This window comes from Podarcis vaucheri (genome assembly GCF_965113315.1).
Source record: "Podarcis vaucheri genome assembly, chromosome: 4".
In the NCBI taxonomy this organism is placed as follows: domain Eukaryota; kingdom Metazoa; phylum Chordata; class Lepidosauria; order Squamata; family Lacertidae; genus Podarcis; species Podarcis vaucheri.
In genome coordinates, this window is record NC_138762.1 from 85,574,800 (window position 1) to 85,591,359 (window position 16,560).

Consider the following 16,560-nt stretch of genomic DNA (forward strand, 5'->3'; position numbering starts at 1 on the left):
CTTATGCCCAGGGCCGGATTTAGGTTTGATGAGGCCCTAAGCTACTGTAGGTAATGAGGCCATTTATATGCCCAGCTGTCCTTCGTCAACAACAAATTGTCACTGTTTTTTGTGTTGAATATATGCTGTATGGTAACTTATGGACCTAATAGGTATCTGTTGCAAACAAAATCTGCCCTTTTCCCCCTTATGGGGTATCCAAGAGCCCGTATGGAGTCCTTACTTGGGATAGATCTAAGACCTTAAAATTTTTATTACAGTATCTAAAGCCATTTGCACGTGTTTCCATGCAACCAGTCCATGCAGAATGCAGGCATCTTATAGAAATGAGCAAACCAGTGATATTTTAGGGAGCAGGCTGGCAGGCGGGGCCCATTACTTACATCACAGGAGCCTACACAACGCAAAACACTGTTGCTGTATGTAGGTTTTATTTTATTTGTTTTTTATCTTCTGTTTTGGAAATGTACATCCATTTCTTATGCCACACTGCCACTGTTCTTTGGTTTGGTGCCTTTCCCACAAGCCATCCCACTTCAGTGGATGTTTGCTAGCCCAACATATTTTTGGAAAAAAGAATAGAACGTGGCTGTGTGGCATTCTATACACATGCCCTTCAACATTGGAATAGGTATGTCCTATTTTTTTTATCATTATGAGTATTAGTATTAGTATTATATCCCGCACATCCAACCAGGCTGTTGCAGCCTCTCTGGCTGGCTTCCAACATACACAAAAACAAAAAAAATAAATAAAACATTAAACACTTTTAAAACTTCCAACATAACATGGCTGCTGTCAGCTGTCTCCTAAATGTCATACGGTCACTGGTCTCCACAGCTAGGTGTGTGTGTGTGTGTGTGTGTGTGTTGTGTAACTCCACCACCACCACCACCCCCAACATTTATCCGATGGAAATACTGTGGTACCTCGGGTTAAGTACTTAATTCATTCCGGAGGTCCGTACTTAACCTGTAACTGTTCTTAACCTGAAGCACCACTTTCACAAATGGGGCCTCCTGCTGCCGCCGGAGCACGATTTCGGTTCTCATCCTGAAGCAAAGTTCTTAACCTGAAGCACTATTTCTGGGTTAGCGGAGTCTGTAACCTGAAGCATATGTAACCCAAAGCGTATGTAAACTGAGGTACCACTGTAGCGACATTTTACCATATCCTTCAACATTACTCTGATGGAAATAGGGATGTGAAGTAAAAGCAGGATGTTCCGGGATTAAATCAGAAACAGCTTTTATAAATTCAGGATGGTCCCTGGAAAATAGGGACACCAGGAGCCAGCCATGGGGCCATGGCCTGGCCAGGACGGCTTTCCTGTCATACTTCACAAGCATCTTGGGGATTTCCTTGTCTGAGCAGAGAAGAGGCATGTTTGATGGAGATTAAACTTCCAAGAAATTTCAATAGAACTGTACAGTTGATGTACTGTAATTTTCTTCTGTGAATCAAATACATTTGGAGCAAGTTTGTGAGCAACCGATTGATCTTTGAGCACCAAACGTAGAACATAAACAAGTGACAAAACTAGAAAATTATGTTTATTAAAAGGAAAGGTCTTTTTAAAGTTTGCCAGTGCTGCAAACATACAAAATTACAAAACCAGAACAAAGATGGTCCTTGATCCCACTGATATTTTTTATTAAACTTTTTTTCCATAATGAGAACAAAATATTATATTTCCAAATAAAGCTACTTGACATGATCATTTGAAAAGATACAAACAGTGTTCTGGCCAAAGAGGTATATCACTGTGGCTGCTAGTGTGTTTCGGCACTTAAAAGCACCTCCCATATTAACAATAAAGCAATTAAAGGAGTGGAGTGAAAATGATACAGAAAGCACAAGAAAAAAGGTAAGGTAGGAACAGCACAATATTGCAAGCTCAAGTGCTCAGTTCGGTAGCCATTTAAGATGAGGGGCAGATTTGTTTACAAGCAGCCTATCAAATTGTGAAGTGATCACACAAAAAGGTGTTGGAGGAGCGCACAACTGGCAGTGAAAGATTTTTCTGACCCCCTCCTCGAAAAGAAGCAAGCAATGACCCCCTCTTTCCAGGATTTTTCACAGGCTCATCGCCTGTGACCGCCAACTAAAGTTGTCAATTAATGCAACGAACGTAATCCATACAGAATGATGTCCCAACGGTCACCAAACTGAGATCACCCGACAACAATACAAATTTAACATTTGGCGTTTGGTTAATTTAGAACTGGACTGTGGTGTCCTTATTGCATTTTTGATTTTCTTTTTTTAGAACTAAATACACAGTATACATTTAATACCATTATACAGGTAAAAGGTAAAGGTAAACCATTATACAATGTGTGTTTAATAAATCATTTTGGAAGTTAACAAATCTCATGCTTTTGAGTATTATCTATTTCTTATAATAATAGATTCCCCAGGCCCCCACCCTCCCCCCAATGGCTTTGATCTTGATTATTTCCCCTTCTGATTTCATGGTCAGAAACGCAGGTCAATTGCTGATTATACTGGATTGTAAAGTGTACAATATTCTGTGCTTATCTTTGAGCTAGTGTTTCTCAGCATCCCCAACATTCACGGGTTTAAAGCAGCAAACATTGCTAACGTTGCATGTTGTACTTAAATTTCTACCCTCTCTCTACTATGTGCATAATGTACTTTAAACCTATCTTAAGGAATACTTTACAGTACATCAGTTGCACAAGCAGTTCTTTCTAGTCATTCCCGTCATAATCTGTGTAACTCTGAAAGCCGCTATTCCGCCTTTCATGAAGATGAGACAACTTCTTCCAGACAGATTCCTGGTGGAAGCTAGCACTGAAAGATCTTCCCAGGCGCCCATGCTGCTTCTTAGAAATATTGTCTTCGCTCTCAGACTTGGCGATACCCGGCGTCTGTGACGGGGGCTGCAAGTCTTGTCTAGCGTTTCCAAATGGGAAGTTCCAGGGGCCAAACCTCTGCCAGCTAAGCCTCTGGAGAGCAATGATGCAATGCAGATTTCCTCCTACCTAAAAATCAAGGGGAAACAGAAAACCAAGTTCTAGATTTGGTACTAAGTTCCTTTCCTACAATTTCATGCTTTCCTCACCCTCCATTTTAAGAATTTAAACTTTTTTGAGCCTGCGCAGGAGAGATGCTGCTGCTCATCTCTGCCAACCCCTCACAGCACTGGCTCTCCTTATAAAAAAAATAAAATAATAATAATAATAATAATAATAATAATAATAATAATTTGTTATTTATACCCCACTCATCTGGCTGGGTTTCCCCAACCACTCTTGACAGCTCCCAACAGAATATTTAAAAAACTGGTGAAAACGTGAACAAACACATTTCAGCAATGTATTTTTAGCAGTCATGCTACTTCCTATCTGGCTAATTTTTTACAGGGCTGTGGCCTAGTAAGAGCCATGAGCAAGAATATAAACTATTGGGTGGAAAGAGCTGGTCTGCAGCAGATACTTTTAAGTCAGCCTTTTCTCTAGAAAGAGCAAACAGATCAGGAAGAGGTTGCTTAAGAGGGGCTATCAAAAGTCTTTTAATTTTTTTGTTGTACTGGAATACTGAGGCAGGTTCCTCAGAGGGCCAGTGAAAGAAAACACGGAGTTACCACAGAGTTCTGATGCTTAGCCAAACAATCTTTTATTTGGCAGCATGTACTGAGAAAGTTACTTTTTGCAGAGAACAAGTTTTAGTCATTCATTTGCACCAGCTTTTCTTAGTTCACATGAGCAGCGGGAGTCACACTAGATGGATATGCAGAACTAAAAGATCTCCCTGACCTCCTTCCTTATGTTTTCCTATCATTTTCACTCAGGGATTAATTTTTCCACGTTTCTTCAGCAGTTGTTAATTTTACATCACTCACGCAGCAATCATCCCTCACAGCTAGAGTCTTAAAGGCAAGCCAACCTAATGAGGCACAAATGCTCAAGAAGCAAGCTAATCTTGTTATCAAGATGAAGCAATTTTACCTTCTTTGTCTTCCGATACTGAAGGCCCCTTTCCAAGTGCCGGATATCTAGATACTCAGGATTTTGTGTGTTCAAGTCAGTTACAATATCTGCCCACCTGTGCAAAGAAATAAATAAATCAGGGGGTGTGGTGGGAGGGTGGCAGAGAGATCACAAATTCAGTGTAAAACATGACATGCCATAAAATCGCACAAGCCATTTTTATGGTTTTAAAACTCTCTGGGGTTCAGACCACAATACAATCTTAATTAGGAGCATCCTGCACAGCACGTGACAGAAACTTTGTTTTCCTTGATGTACCTTTAAAAAATGAACACACACAAAATTCACCACTCAGAAATGACTACAGCCCATGAGTCATTATCCCTGCACTGTGCTTCTGTATTACCCAAGTATTTCCCTCACTAATTTCTCAGCTCCTCTTTGGCCTCTGTCTCTTTGGTTACCAAAATGAACTGAAAAACTATTTTCATTAATCAGTAAGGTGGAAAAAAGGTATTTACTTTCCTTGGTATTTTCTTTTAAGATGGCAAAGTCTGTTTTGCAGAGAGAGAGGGGGGGAGGGAGAGGGAGAGAGAAGGACAGAAAGGAGGGGATGTAGTATTTTGTAGACACCACAATCTTCTCCTTGCACAGTCTTGACACCACTCTTAGTATAGTCAATGCCAAGGAAAAATTGTGAGCTCACAAGAGATGATGTTTCTCTTAGAAATTTGTTTCTCAACGAAACGGTACCTCTGCAGAGAAAGCTCTCAGCTAAAGTCTTACCACTTCCTATTTGGAACTGCTGTTTTAAAATTTATGTCTCTTCAAGACAAATTCCCATCCCCCGCCCCCGGGGTTCTACACCAGATACTTATGTGAAACGGGATGTCGATCAGATACAAGCTGCCTACCTACATTTTGTAAAGAAGCACAGTACTGTACCACAAAAGCCTTCACGGAAGTTGTAAATGAAAAGTTAAAATACCCTTGGAAACATCTCTCCTGTCCAGTTTTTGCACTTGCCATTAACAGCAGCTGTGAAGTTCATAAAACCTAAATCTATATCTGATTAATCCCACTAGGGTGTGCTAACTTACTTTTTGCAGTGAATAGTTGGGTGTTTCCTGCTTGGCTCTCCGATGAGTATCCAATGTTCCACATCTTGCTGCAACAGGCGCCCTCTAGTGCACACAAAATCATATCCACTAATTTACCACAGTAAGACAAGACAGCTTATGAAAAAGCTTAGAATCATAGAACTGTAGAGTTGGAAGGGACCACGAGGGTCATCTAGCCCAACCCCCTGCAAGGCAGGAATCTTTTTGCCCAACATGGGGGCTCGAACCCACAACCCTGAAATTAAGAGTCTCATGTTCCACTGAATGAGCTACGCTTTCTAAGGTATTCTGAACAGTCAGCATGTGTGTCTCAATATTACCACTTAGCTGTTTTGCTTCTACATAACAATACAATTTATGTTAAGGATAACTAAAACAACTTTAAATGTTTTCCGTGACTGTGGTTCAGAGAATTTGCTTCAGACTTAAACACGTGAAATATGTACCCCAGTCTTAATTAAAGTACAGGCACCAATTAATCTTGAAGTACTGGCTCCACATTTACACTGCATCACCTCTGTATCGATTTTGACATATTTAACAACTTGCACAAGCGGAAATACATTTGCTCTAGAATTCTTAAGTTATTTTCGGATGCAACACCAAGCCAACATTTGCGTTTTGTTACTCCCCCTTCCTAGCGAGGAGCCCATGGCGGCGGCAGCCTGAGCGTTCATGGCAAACCATTCGTCATGACTTACCACGAAATGTGAATACAGCTGGTAAGTTGATGGCGAAATTGAGATCAGTTCACGCTACTGCTCCTCTTGGTAAAGATCTGTGTGGTTTTCGTTTTGTTGGTTTTTTTAATAAGATTTCAGTCCAAATGAGAAAATATTTGAAAAAATTGAAAGCAAGCCATCTTCATGCTGTGTTAAGTTTTCAATGCCGTTAAAGTATATAAACGTTTGTAAGTAGGTGGGATGTGGGTGGCACTGTGGTCTAAACCACTGAGCCTCTTGGGCTTGCCGATCAGAAGGTCAGTGCTTCAATCCCTGCAACGGGGTGAGCTCCTGTTGCTCTGTCCCAGTTCCTGCCAACCTAGCAGTTTGAAAGTATGGCAATGCAAGTAAATAGGTACCGCTGCGGTGGGAAGGTAAACGGCATTTCCGTGCGCTCTGGCACTTGTTACGGTCCTCCGTGCACCAGTTGACGTTTAATCATGCTGGCCACATGACCCAGAAAACTGTCTGTGGACAAACGCTGGCTCCCTCAGCCTGAAAGCGAGATGAGCGCAACAACCCCAGTCACCTTTGACTGGACTTAACCGTCCAGGGGTCCTTTATCTTTTACCTACCTATGCACCCCTTTTATTATTCCATTAGGACAGGCATAGGCAAACTTGGCCCTCCAGCTGTTTTGGGACTACAACTCCCACCATCCCTAGCTAACAGGACTAGTGGTCAGGGATGATAGGAATTGCAGTCCCAAAACACTTGGAGGGCCGAGTTTGCCTATGCCTGCATTAGGACTTACTTATCAGGTGTCATTGTGTTGACGTATCTTTATATGTGCACTATTAATATGAACGTCAGGCTTGCTTTTTCCACAGGGTGACCGCAACTGCATAGGGTACAGATTTCCAAAAACCTTCATCCATAAACATCTGGATGGGAAGTTTCCTTCTACTCACTGATTCAAAAAGTCACTGGGTAGCATCTGATATTATTCTGCAAACAGGAGAACCTTTTGCATGAACATAAGTTCCTTCCGCTCGCAAAGCAAGCATGTTGGATGCTACTCACTGACTCTCATATGGCAAGCATCCTGTCGTGTGTTCTTCCTATAACCTACTTCTGACAACCCTGTCTCTGATTCTCCAAAGGCTTTAATATACCCAGGATACAAAACGTAGAGTAGCCTGGATTTAACAACATATTATTCAAAGAATGCCCATAGGACATCAAAATCTTACTTGTATGCCTTGCTTGGTTTTATTGGGGTGGCTTCAAATCCAATGGGGCAAAAATAATGATTTTGGCAATGATAAATGTAGGCCACAGATTCATCTCGCAGTCCTTCTGTTAGTTTGGTCAAAGCCCCCGAAGCTACAAATTAAAACAAGATAAAAGTCACTGGTAATTTGGATTTAGTCTGCAATGAGAGGAAATGCCATAGAAGATTTAACCCCTACGTGGAATTCTTTATTTTGTGCTCTGTAAATGGCAAAACACTCAGGGGCTTCAGAGGCATGCAAAACATGCATTACAAAAGCCATAGCTTCTAAATACTCTCAGTTTATTAAAACAGATTGAAATGTTCCAATCCAAAAAAAGGCAACTGTATCAAAATACATTTTCTTAAAAACATAAACCCGCTTCAACATTTCTTTGGGTTTTGTTTTTACAATCGAGTGGTGTATAAATTTTATTACATAAATAAATAAATGAATGAAACCAGCCTCTGCTAACATGGCGGTCTCCACATAGTCTGGACTACAACGCCAATCATTCCTGACCTTTGGTCATGCTAGCTAGAGCTGGAATCCAACAACATTTGGAAGGTTGTATTAAATTTGTGTCCTGCCAGAATGGTTCTGTGTTGCCTCCAGAAGCAGCTGAGGTGATCTGAAGTTTTATTTCAACTGCAGTTTGGTTTCATTTTTAAGCCACCCTTTCTCCTGCAGGAACCCAGGGTTATGAACAAAATGGGGCACTACTAGTCAGATGGGCATATAAATAATTATTATTATTCTAGAAGGAGATTCAGCTGAGGCTCTCTCCTGCTCTATTTTCTTTTCAAATGGCATGCTATCCAAGCCCCCTCCACAAGGAAGTTTTCTGGCAAAGTTCAAGAATACATGTTACAAAATAGAATCATTATTTTAAAAAAAAATAATCATCTGCACTGAGTTCAATGTAGATGTAATACAGTAATGTTTTAATAAATAATGCAACTGCTAAGAAACGTTTTAATAAACATAGTGGCTATATATTCTGGTTCTCTTTTGCCTTCTGTCATTTTCTGTTGTTCCGTCTGTTTGACAACTCACCTTAATAAAATTAGTTACTTACCAGTCTCCCCAGCCGTCTTATACTTCCCGTGAGGTTTATAGAGAAAATATGAGCATCCTTTTACATGGAAATGGTCGTTAATTTGTCTGAACCACCTGAAGAGCACAAAGTGGAAAAACATAGTACAGTGGTACCTTGGGTTAAGTACTTAATTCGTTCTGGAGGTCTGTTCTTTACCTGAAACTGTTCTTAACCTGAAGCACCACTTTAGCTAATGGGGCCTCCTGCTGCTGCCGCGCCGCCGGAGAACAATTTCTGTTCTCATCCTGAAGCAAAGTTCTTAACCTGAAGCACTATTTCTGGGTTAGCAGAGTCTGTAACCTGAAGCGTATGTAACCTGAAGCGTATGTAACCTGAGGTACCACTGTACTCTTAAAAGACAACACCTCTGGTCCATCATAGCCCCAGAAAACGATTCCCTCTGCCCCACTTTATTTCTCCTTTAAATGCTATGAACATCATACGAAATGGCTATGTGTTCACAACATGCCCCGATTAAGCATGTAGCAAAATGATTCTATGAATTGTCAAATAAGTGTGCACAGGATTGCAGCCTCTCCTTCCCCAGTGCTTTCACTGCACTGCACTGTAAGAGCAGGTCTTACAGGCTAAGTTGCTTTACATGCCCTTCTCCTCTGAACCTAAGGGCTGGTCAGTCACATGCCAGAAGCATCATTAACACAACAAAGCATGTTAGTGCATTTCTGCATAAATGTTACCTGCACGTTTTTAAAGCTTTGTACATATTTATGGACCACAATTTGTCAATTAAGACTTTATCCACTGTTCGGGTCTCCTTGGAAGCAAGCCCCACTGAACTCAATGGTGTTTACACCAAGGGAAGTGAGTAGATTGCAGCCCTAGCGAAGTTCTATAGATTAATAATAACTGAATGCCATTTAAGATACTTTTCTTAAAAAAGATGCACGTATAACCCTGTAGAATAGCGCAAGGTATAGCAAGAACAGCTTTACCTCATTAATGTTGTATTTCCAGTAAATGGTCCAAATCTAATTTCTTCGAAAGGAGGTTGAAATCCCAATATATGCAAAGCCTCTTCTTGAGTAATAGGAGGTAAGCTGGTTAAAAATAAGATGAAAATGTAAGGAATTATCACTTTAAAAAGCAAGGATTAGGCTATTCCTTTAGAACACTGACTAGGATGTAAGTCCCACTAAATCCAGTAGGACTTACCCCGAAATGAAAATAGTTAAATAGCTCCATCGAGTGACTTACTTTCCAGCTCCCATTGTGCTATAGAGGAAATTCCAGCAAGAGACTAATGAGGAAATCCCACACGAAGTCTTATATTGAGGGCGACTTATACAATACCTTTAAAAGAACACATTGCTTAAGTTTAGGCAGCCATGTCAAGACGTAAAGGAAAACAATGTATTTCACTTTTGACAAATTAATAGATACATATATTCAGTCACAGAATTTGCTTCGCAACTGAATAGCTGGCTCCGCTCAAGAAAACCATTATCTCAGCACTCTCTCACTCCATGCGTTGCATCCTCCTAAATAGTTCCACAAGCATACACACCCGCACAGCCCTAAATCTGTTCTGGAGGGATGGGGGAACCTCCAGAATTTATGTACAGGATGTACTGGGAGCCAGAGGTGATCGCACCAGAAGAACTGTTTGGTTGGAAAACGCCCTTATAGTTATCTTAAGTAATGCAGAGATGTACTTAGAAGCACTTCACTAGAGCTTAATAGCCAACAGGACAGCAAAAAAAGTTTGACAAAAGAGAGACCTCTTTAGGAAACAGATATATAGGTTCCCGAACAGGATTCCACTTATTATTTCAAGGCAGATGTATTGCTGTATTTTTATTTTTATTATTGCTGGAGACAGACCTATCACATTGAAATACTGATGGAAACTTCATCCATTTTAGAGGTTGGGGAAAAACCTGGGGCCTTTACTGTCAACACATATGCTCCAGATCCAAAGAAGTAATCTGAAATATTCTCAGCCAGCATTCACATTTAAAACATTCAGGGCTGTTGTTATTCTTGCTCCTTTGAGGAGGCAAGACACCTGTCTATGATAGAGTGCAGAGCTACACACAAACTTGTAATGGAGCCACAACAAAGTAGCCTTATAATCATAGATTCCTAGAAATGTAAGGTGGGAAGGGACCATGAGGGTTATGTTGGTTTAATGCTTCCAGAAACAAAAAACACTCCTGTGATTTGAATAATCTCACCATAAACAGAGCTGTACCCAACATGGATTTTAAAAATATTAATCTTTACACATTCAAAATTTAAAAATAGCTTTTGAAAACTACCATCTTCGGAGATCTAACACTTTCCGTTGTTTTATTTCTTCAAGAGCATAATGTTGCGGACATTCTCTGTATTGTTTACTCTTCTTTTCTACAGACATCTTCTTGGTTCCTTGCTTCTTTATGTTGCCTGTCAAATAAGTTTAATCATTATTCTTCAGTTAGACAAAACATCATACATGAGCTTATTCAGAAGGCAGGTAAGGATATAAATTTAATAATAAACTTTAAAAGTCAGTTTTCCGAGAGAATTGAAAAAAGAAAAAAAGCAATCTACAATTGGGAAATTTTTCTATGCGGTCATGCTGAACTCCAAATTAAAACCAAAATATGAAGTGTGGACTGTGTAAGTGTACATAGCTTGGTTTCATTTGCTTAATTAACATTGTGCACAAGTTAGATTTGGACTATTTTGACAAGGGAAAGAGATATGGTTTTGGCGCAGGCATGGCCAAACTTGGCCCTCCAGCTGTTTTGGGACTACAACTCCCATCATCCCTAGCTAACAGGACCAGTGGTCAGGGATGGTGGGAATTGTAGTCCCAAAACAGCTGGAGGTCCAAGTTTGAGGATGCCTGGTTTAGGGTATAGGAGACATACACAAGCAAAACATGAATTGGAAGACAGGCTGCTCAGGAAAAGCATTTTGGTTCCTGAAATTCATTCCAATTAAGCAGATAAAATATAACTGATGGAATTCTACAGGATTAGTGTGTGAAAACAGTCCCAATGCAATGATCCCCAGGCATGCACCTCCAGAGGGTGGAGGTGTCAGGTGAGCTATCCTGGCACCCAGGCATCTTCACTTGGTCGCAAGTAGGCTGATAGCCAGGTACAAAATGCGCCTGGCTAATTTTTAGCATTGCCTGGAATCTGGTGCAGTGAAGGGGAATCTTCCCCTGCCCCATCTTCAATTCTCACCAGTGGGAGTACCAGGGCTGTGAATACAGCTGGGACTACAGCACTCCAAGCAGTGCCAGCCAGGAGTTTATATTACAACCTAAGTATATTTTTCAGGAGTTGCTTTCCATTTATTAAGATAAAAACACCACCACCACCGAACGTTCCATCAAAATAATTGTATATACCTGCTCGATTCTTCAGCTCTGGGGATGTATCACTGAATTCAGACTTATCAATTTCCCACGCCAACGGGAGCTTTCCAAGGCTACTGGACAAACTTTCCAAGTGAGTATCTTCATTGTAAACTATGTCTGATGCGCCAGTCCGAATGCCAATGAAGCCAGGCGAATTGTTCCTAACATTTAAGGCAGTGTTGTCTTGTAGGCAGGCACTAACTGTAGCACTTGGGCTTTTGTGAGCGGATGTTACCTGGTTTAAGAAAGCATAGTCTGAACAGATAGTGTAAAACTTTTCTCGGGTGTGAGTGACGGGGCATCCCCAGGGATAATGCCTGTCCCCACTAGATCCAAGAGAGGCAATAGAGGCACCGGCAGCACAGAACGGTTTTACAGTACCATGAAGATTCACTTCGGAAGCTGTTCTTCCAGGTCCATGCTCGTTTTCTCCAGAACCACTCTCTAGCTGAGAGTCTGCAATGTTAGGCATTGAATGACTATACAAAGCTTTTCCAAGGTAATAAAAGGACAGTGAGCCGGGGCTCCTTTCCAACTCAGACGCTGCCTACATCGCTTCCTCCAGATTTACGAGATAATTTCAAATTGTCTGAAATAAAGAAGAGAGCATGTTATGTTTTCAAATAATAATAATAATAAGTATGCCAGAATTCTTCGCAGCAAAACTTGGGGCTGGTACACAATTTATTTTCTCCATGTACCTGCCCAAGCATGGGACGCGGGTGGCGCTGTGGGTTAAACCACAGTGCCTAGGACTTGCCGATCAGAAGGTCAGCGGTTTGAATCCCCATGACGGGGTGAGCTCCCGTTGCTCGGTCCCTGCTCCTGCCAACCTAGCAGTTCGAAAGCACGTCAAAGAGCAAGTAGATAAATAGTTTCCGCTCCAGCGGGAAGGTAAACGGCGTTTCTGGGTCCTGCTCTGGTTCGCCAGAAGCAGCTTTGTCATGTTGGCCACATGACCCAGAAGCTGTACGCCGGCTCCCTCGGCCAATAAAGCGAGATGAGTGCTGCAACCCCAGAGTCGGTCACGACTGGACCTAATGGCCAGGGGTCCCTTTACCTTTACCTTACCTGCCCAAGCCACCTTATTATATCCTCCTTTGAGGCAAGAAACCACAACTTGAAGGGGGAGGCCTACATTTAGGAAACTATTACAACAAATCCATGTAATGCTGCGCACCTACACTCCCTGAGCGTGTCAGGAGGGTTTGTGTTGTGCGTGCGTGTGAAATTATTAGAACTAGACAAAGGTTCCCAGACAGTAAGTGAACACAATCCCTGAAGCCAAAGGATGCTCACTTCCAGGGGCCCAAAGGCAAAGGCTTGCAACCGACTGCATAGTCCCCCACAGCACCTAGACTTCCAAGGCTCAACTGCCTCTGAACATGGCGTCTCTAACTCGCTTACCATGGCTAACAAGAAAGCCATTGGCAATCATAAATGACTTCATATTCAGGCCAACACACGCAGGGAAAAGGAAAATAATTAGAGCACCTCATTTGAAATCCTACAGAAAGTTAGGTGAGGCATTGACACAAACAGCAATCGCTAAGAACGCCGCTGTTCTCTTTATGGTTCATATACCAACTGAAATGCAATTAGATGTTCATTAAAAAAAATGAATTGTAAGAACTGGACGGAAAACATGGATCAAGGAGCACGGGAAACCACTTTGATTAAATCACATAAATTTTGGAAATGATAATTATTTTGATATCAATTGGAATCTGTATGTAATTGGCAACACTGTGGTACTATTGGGTAAATATTGGAAAATTATATATATTAAAATTTTATATATATATATATATATATGCAGGTTTTGGTGTCTTCGGGTGTCTTCCCGTGTAAGAGTCGGGGTGTCTGTGCGACGTTTCGACGAGGTCTCACTCGTCATCTTCAGGCTGGTGCTTTCGGCTTCTTGTTACTGGAACAGAGCTCTGTTCCAGTAACAAGAAGCCGAAAGCACCAGCCTGAAGATGACGAGTGAGACCTCGTCGAAACGTCGCACAGACACCCCGACTCTTACACGGGAAGACACGGGAAGACACCAAAACCTGCATTCCTGTACCCGTGAAAATCTACGAAAGCATATATATATATATATATATATATATATATGAATGAAAGACATTGGCAGGCCTAGTGTCCTCCACCCAACTGCTTTCCCCAACGTGGCAAAAAAATAAGAATAGGGGGTCGGTTGCCTTGTTTGCCCCCCCAAAAAAATTCCCCTTTTTCCTGGCTCCATTGTGAGTCCACCCCTGAATACGGCGCAACAACAGAGCCTGTACTAAACCAGCACTCGCAGCACACGCCCCGCCCCCGGACTTTCCCCGCTTTTCTCGAGCAGAGACCCTCACTGCCCGCTCACCCCCCCCCCAACCCCAACCTCCGGGGGGGGGCGGTGAGTGTTCTCCTCCCCGCTGCCTCTCCTCTTTACCTGCTTGGCGGCGGCCATGACTCGCATCAGCACCAGCATCACCAGCAGCGCGCGCGCTCTCTCCCTCACGCGCCGCCCCCTCCGAGCTCACCTGAGCGCGCGCGCGCGCCAGCGGGCACGCACACATATACCCGGCTCGCGCGCAAGCCCCGCCTCCGCCCTGCAATCCTACGGGACCTGGGCAAGGAGGAGGAGGAGGAGGAGGAGGAGGAGGAGGAGGAGGAGGACGCGTAGCCGGAGAGGCCAAAGTTGCCTTGCAGCCCCGCCTCGCTCCTCCTCCGGAAAGAGGCCCCGGGAAAGCAACCGCATCAGCCTACAAACAGCTTGGGGAGGGTTTGGAATAGGTAGGCTAACTTGGGGGCGGGGGGTGTGATCATTTTGATTACCTATTTTATCCGATAGTGATGTATGGAAGTGAGAGCTGGACCATAAAGAAGGCTGATCGCCGAAGAATTGATGCTTTTGAATTATGGTGCTGGAGGAGACTCTTGAGAGTCCCGTGGACTGCAGGAAGATCAAACCTCTCCATTCTGAAGGAAATCAGCCCTGAGTGCTCACTGGAAGGACAGATCCTGAAGCTGAGGCTCCAAGACTTTGGCCACCTCATGAGAAGAGAAGACTCCCTGGAAAAGACCCTGATGTTGGGAAAGATGGAGGGCACAAGGAGAAGGGGACGACAGAGGACGAGATGGTTGGACGGTGTTCTCGAAGCTACCAGCATGAGTTTGACCAAACTGCGGGAGGCAGTGGAAGACAGGAGTGCCAGGCATGCTCTGGTTCATGGGGTCACGAAGAGTCGGACACGACTAAACGACTAAACAACAACAACATTTTATCCGATATAGCTTTGCTCCACTCTGTCCAGGTCTTTGTTAATTTGTCACCCCTAGTCATGTTGTGCGGATGCCTGATGATCGTCTTCTGAAGCAACTACTCTATTCCGAACTTTAAAATGGAAAATGTAATGCTGGTGGTCAACAAAAGAGGTTTAAAAACTGTCTCAAGGCAAATCTTAAAAAAAAAAGTAGTATAAACACTGACAACTGGGAAACACTGTCCTGCAAGCACTTCAGTTGGAGAACAGCCTTTACCAAAGGTGTCATGGGCTTTGAAGATGCTTGAACTCAGGACGAAAGGGAGAAACTTGCTAAGAGGAAGGCATGCTTGGCAAACCCTCACAGTGATCAACTCCCGCCCAGAAACCAATGCCCCCACTGTGGAAAAATGTGTGGATCCAGAATTGGCCTCCACAGTCACTTACGGACTCATTGTTAAAACCGTGTTTATGGAAGACAATCTTATTCGGCTACGAGTGATTGCCAAAGAAGAAGAAGAATAGTTTGTTGAGGTTTTTTGTTTATTTGCACCCTAGGTATCTGAACTTGGTGAGGCAGAGTTTTATCTCGGTGCTGTTGGCAAATTCTTTTTGGACAGGCTTCCTCAACCTCGGCCCTCTAGATGTTTTGAGACTACAGTTCCCATCATCCCTGACCACTGGTCCTGCTAGCTAGGGATCATGGGAGATGTAGGCCAAAAACATCTGGAGGGCCAAAGTTGAGGAAGCCTGTTTTTGGATATGGGGTGTTAAAGCACATAGCCTCAGATTTTGTAGGCCCAAATGTGTCGCGAATGTGTCGACCACCAAGGAAACATAACAAGTGCCCAAGTGACGCTGACACAAAATCCCACGTGTACACTAAGTAAAAGAACATAAGCTTTCCCATAGCACCCCCTCTCTCCCGTCCCCTCTTTTCTTCCCAACCCCACACTGCATATAACACCGATGTCTCACGACAAATGTAACTGATCTGTAGAAAACGCCAACCTGAAGAAAGAGACAATGCGTGTGCTTTTGTAAACAATTAAAATCTTTAACAAAAAAATTTAAAACGCTTCAGGTTACATACACTTCAGGTTACAGACTCCGCTAACCCAGAAATAGTGCTTCAGGTTAAGAACTTTGCTTCAGGATGAGAACAGAAATCGTGCTTCGGCAGTGCGGCGGCAGCAGGAGGCCCCATTAGCTAAAGTGGTGCTTCAGGTTAAGAACAGTTTCAGGTTAAGAATGGACCTCCGGAACGAATAAAGTACTTAACCTGAGGTACCACTGTATTATTCTTTTTCTTTTTTAATTTAAACAAACAAATATCCAGAATTTGTCAAGAATGTACAACTTGTTGCTGAAATGGAATACGCAAGATGAAACAGTTAAATCAGCTATGATTAAGTGGGCACAAGACATTGGTCATAACATCATGTTTGCCGACTGGGAACAGTTGTGGACCACCGGTATAAAATTTACGGCATGTAATGCCTTAAGAGAGAATATTATGAAAATGATTTACAGGTGGTACATGACCCCAGTCAAGCTTGCAAAGATCTACCATTTGCCCGATAATAAATGTTGGAAATGTAAAGAAACTGAAAGTACTTTCTTTCACCTTTGGTGGACGTGCCCGAAGATTAAGGCCTTCTGGGAAATGATATATAATGAAATGAAAAAGGTACTTAAATGTACTTTTCCTAAGAAACCAGAGGCCTTTCTATTGGGCATTGTCGGCCAATTGGTGTCAAAGAGGGATAGAACATTCTTTATGTATGCTACAACAGCAGCAAGAATACTCATAGCAAA

At 42.6% G+C, this 16,560-nt stretch overlaps 1 protein-coding gene across 2 annotated transcripts; it reads right to left on the minus strand.

Annotated features, from left to right (window-relative positions):
- Nucleotides 1-2,271: 2,271 nt before the first annotated feature.
- BIVM (basic, immunoglobulin-like variable motif containing) lies at nt 2,272-14,085 on the minus strand. Of its 2 annotated transcripts, XM_082218730.1 has the most exons (10): nt 13,929-14,082; nt 11,477-12,074; nt 10,392-10,518; nt 9,328-9,423; nt 9,066-9,170; nt 8,092-8,186; nt 6,993-7,125; nt 5,057-5,140; nt 3,975-4,071; nt 2,272-3,008 (listed from the first exon to the last, which is right to left on the minus strand). In XM_082218730.1, exons 2-10 carry the CDS (start codon nt 11,955-11,957, stop codon nt 2,715-2,717), a joined length of 1,512 nt encoding a protein of 503 aa, XP_082074856.1. In that variant the 5' UTR covers nt 11,958-12,074; nt 13,929-14,082; the 3' UTR covers nt 2,272-2,714. The 2 variants fall into 2 exon arrangements, with proteins under 2 accessions (XP_082074856.1, XP_082074857.1); XM_082218731.1 differs by lacking the exon at nt 9,328-9,423 and having other exon boundaries at nt 13,929-14,085.
- Nucleotides 14,086-16,560: the final 2,475 nt, after the last annotated feature.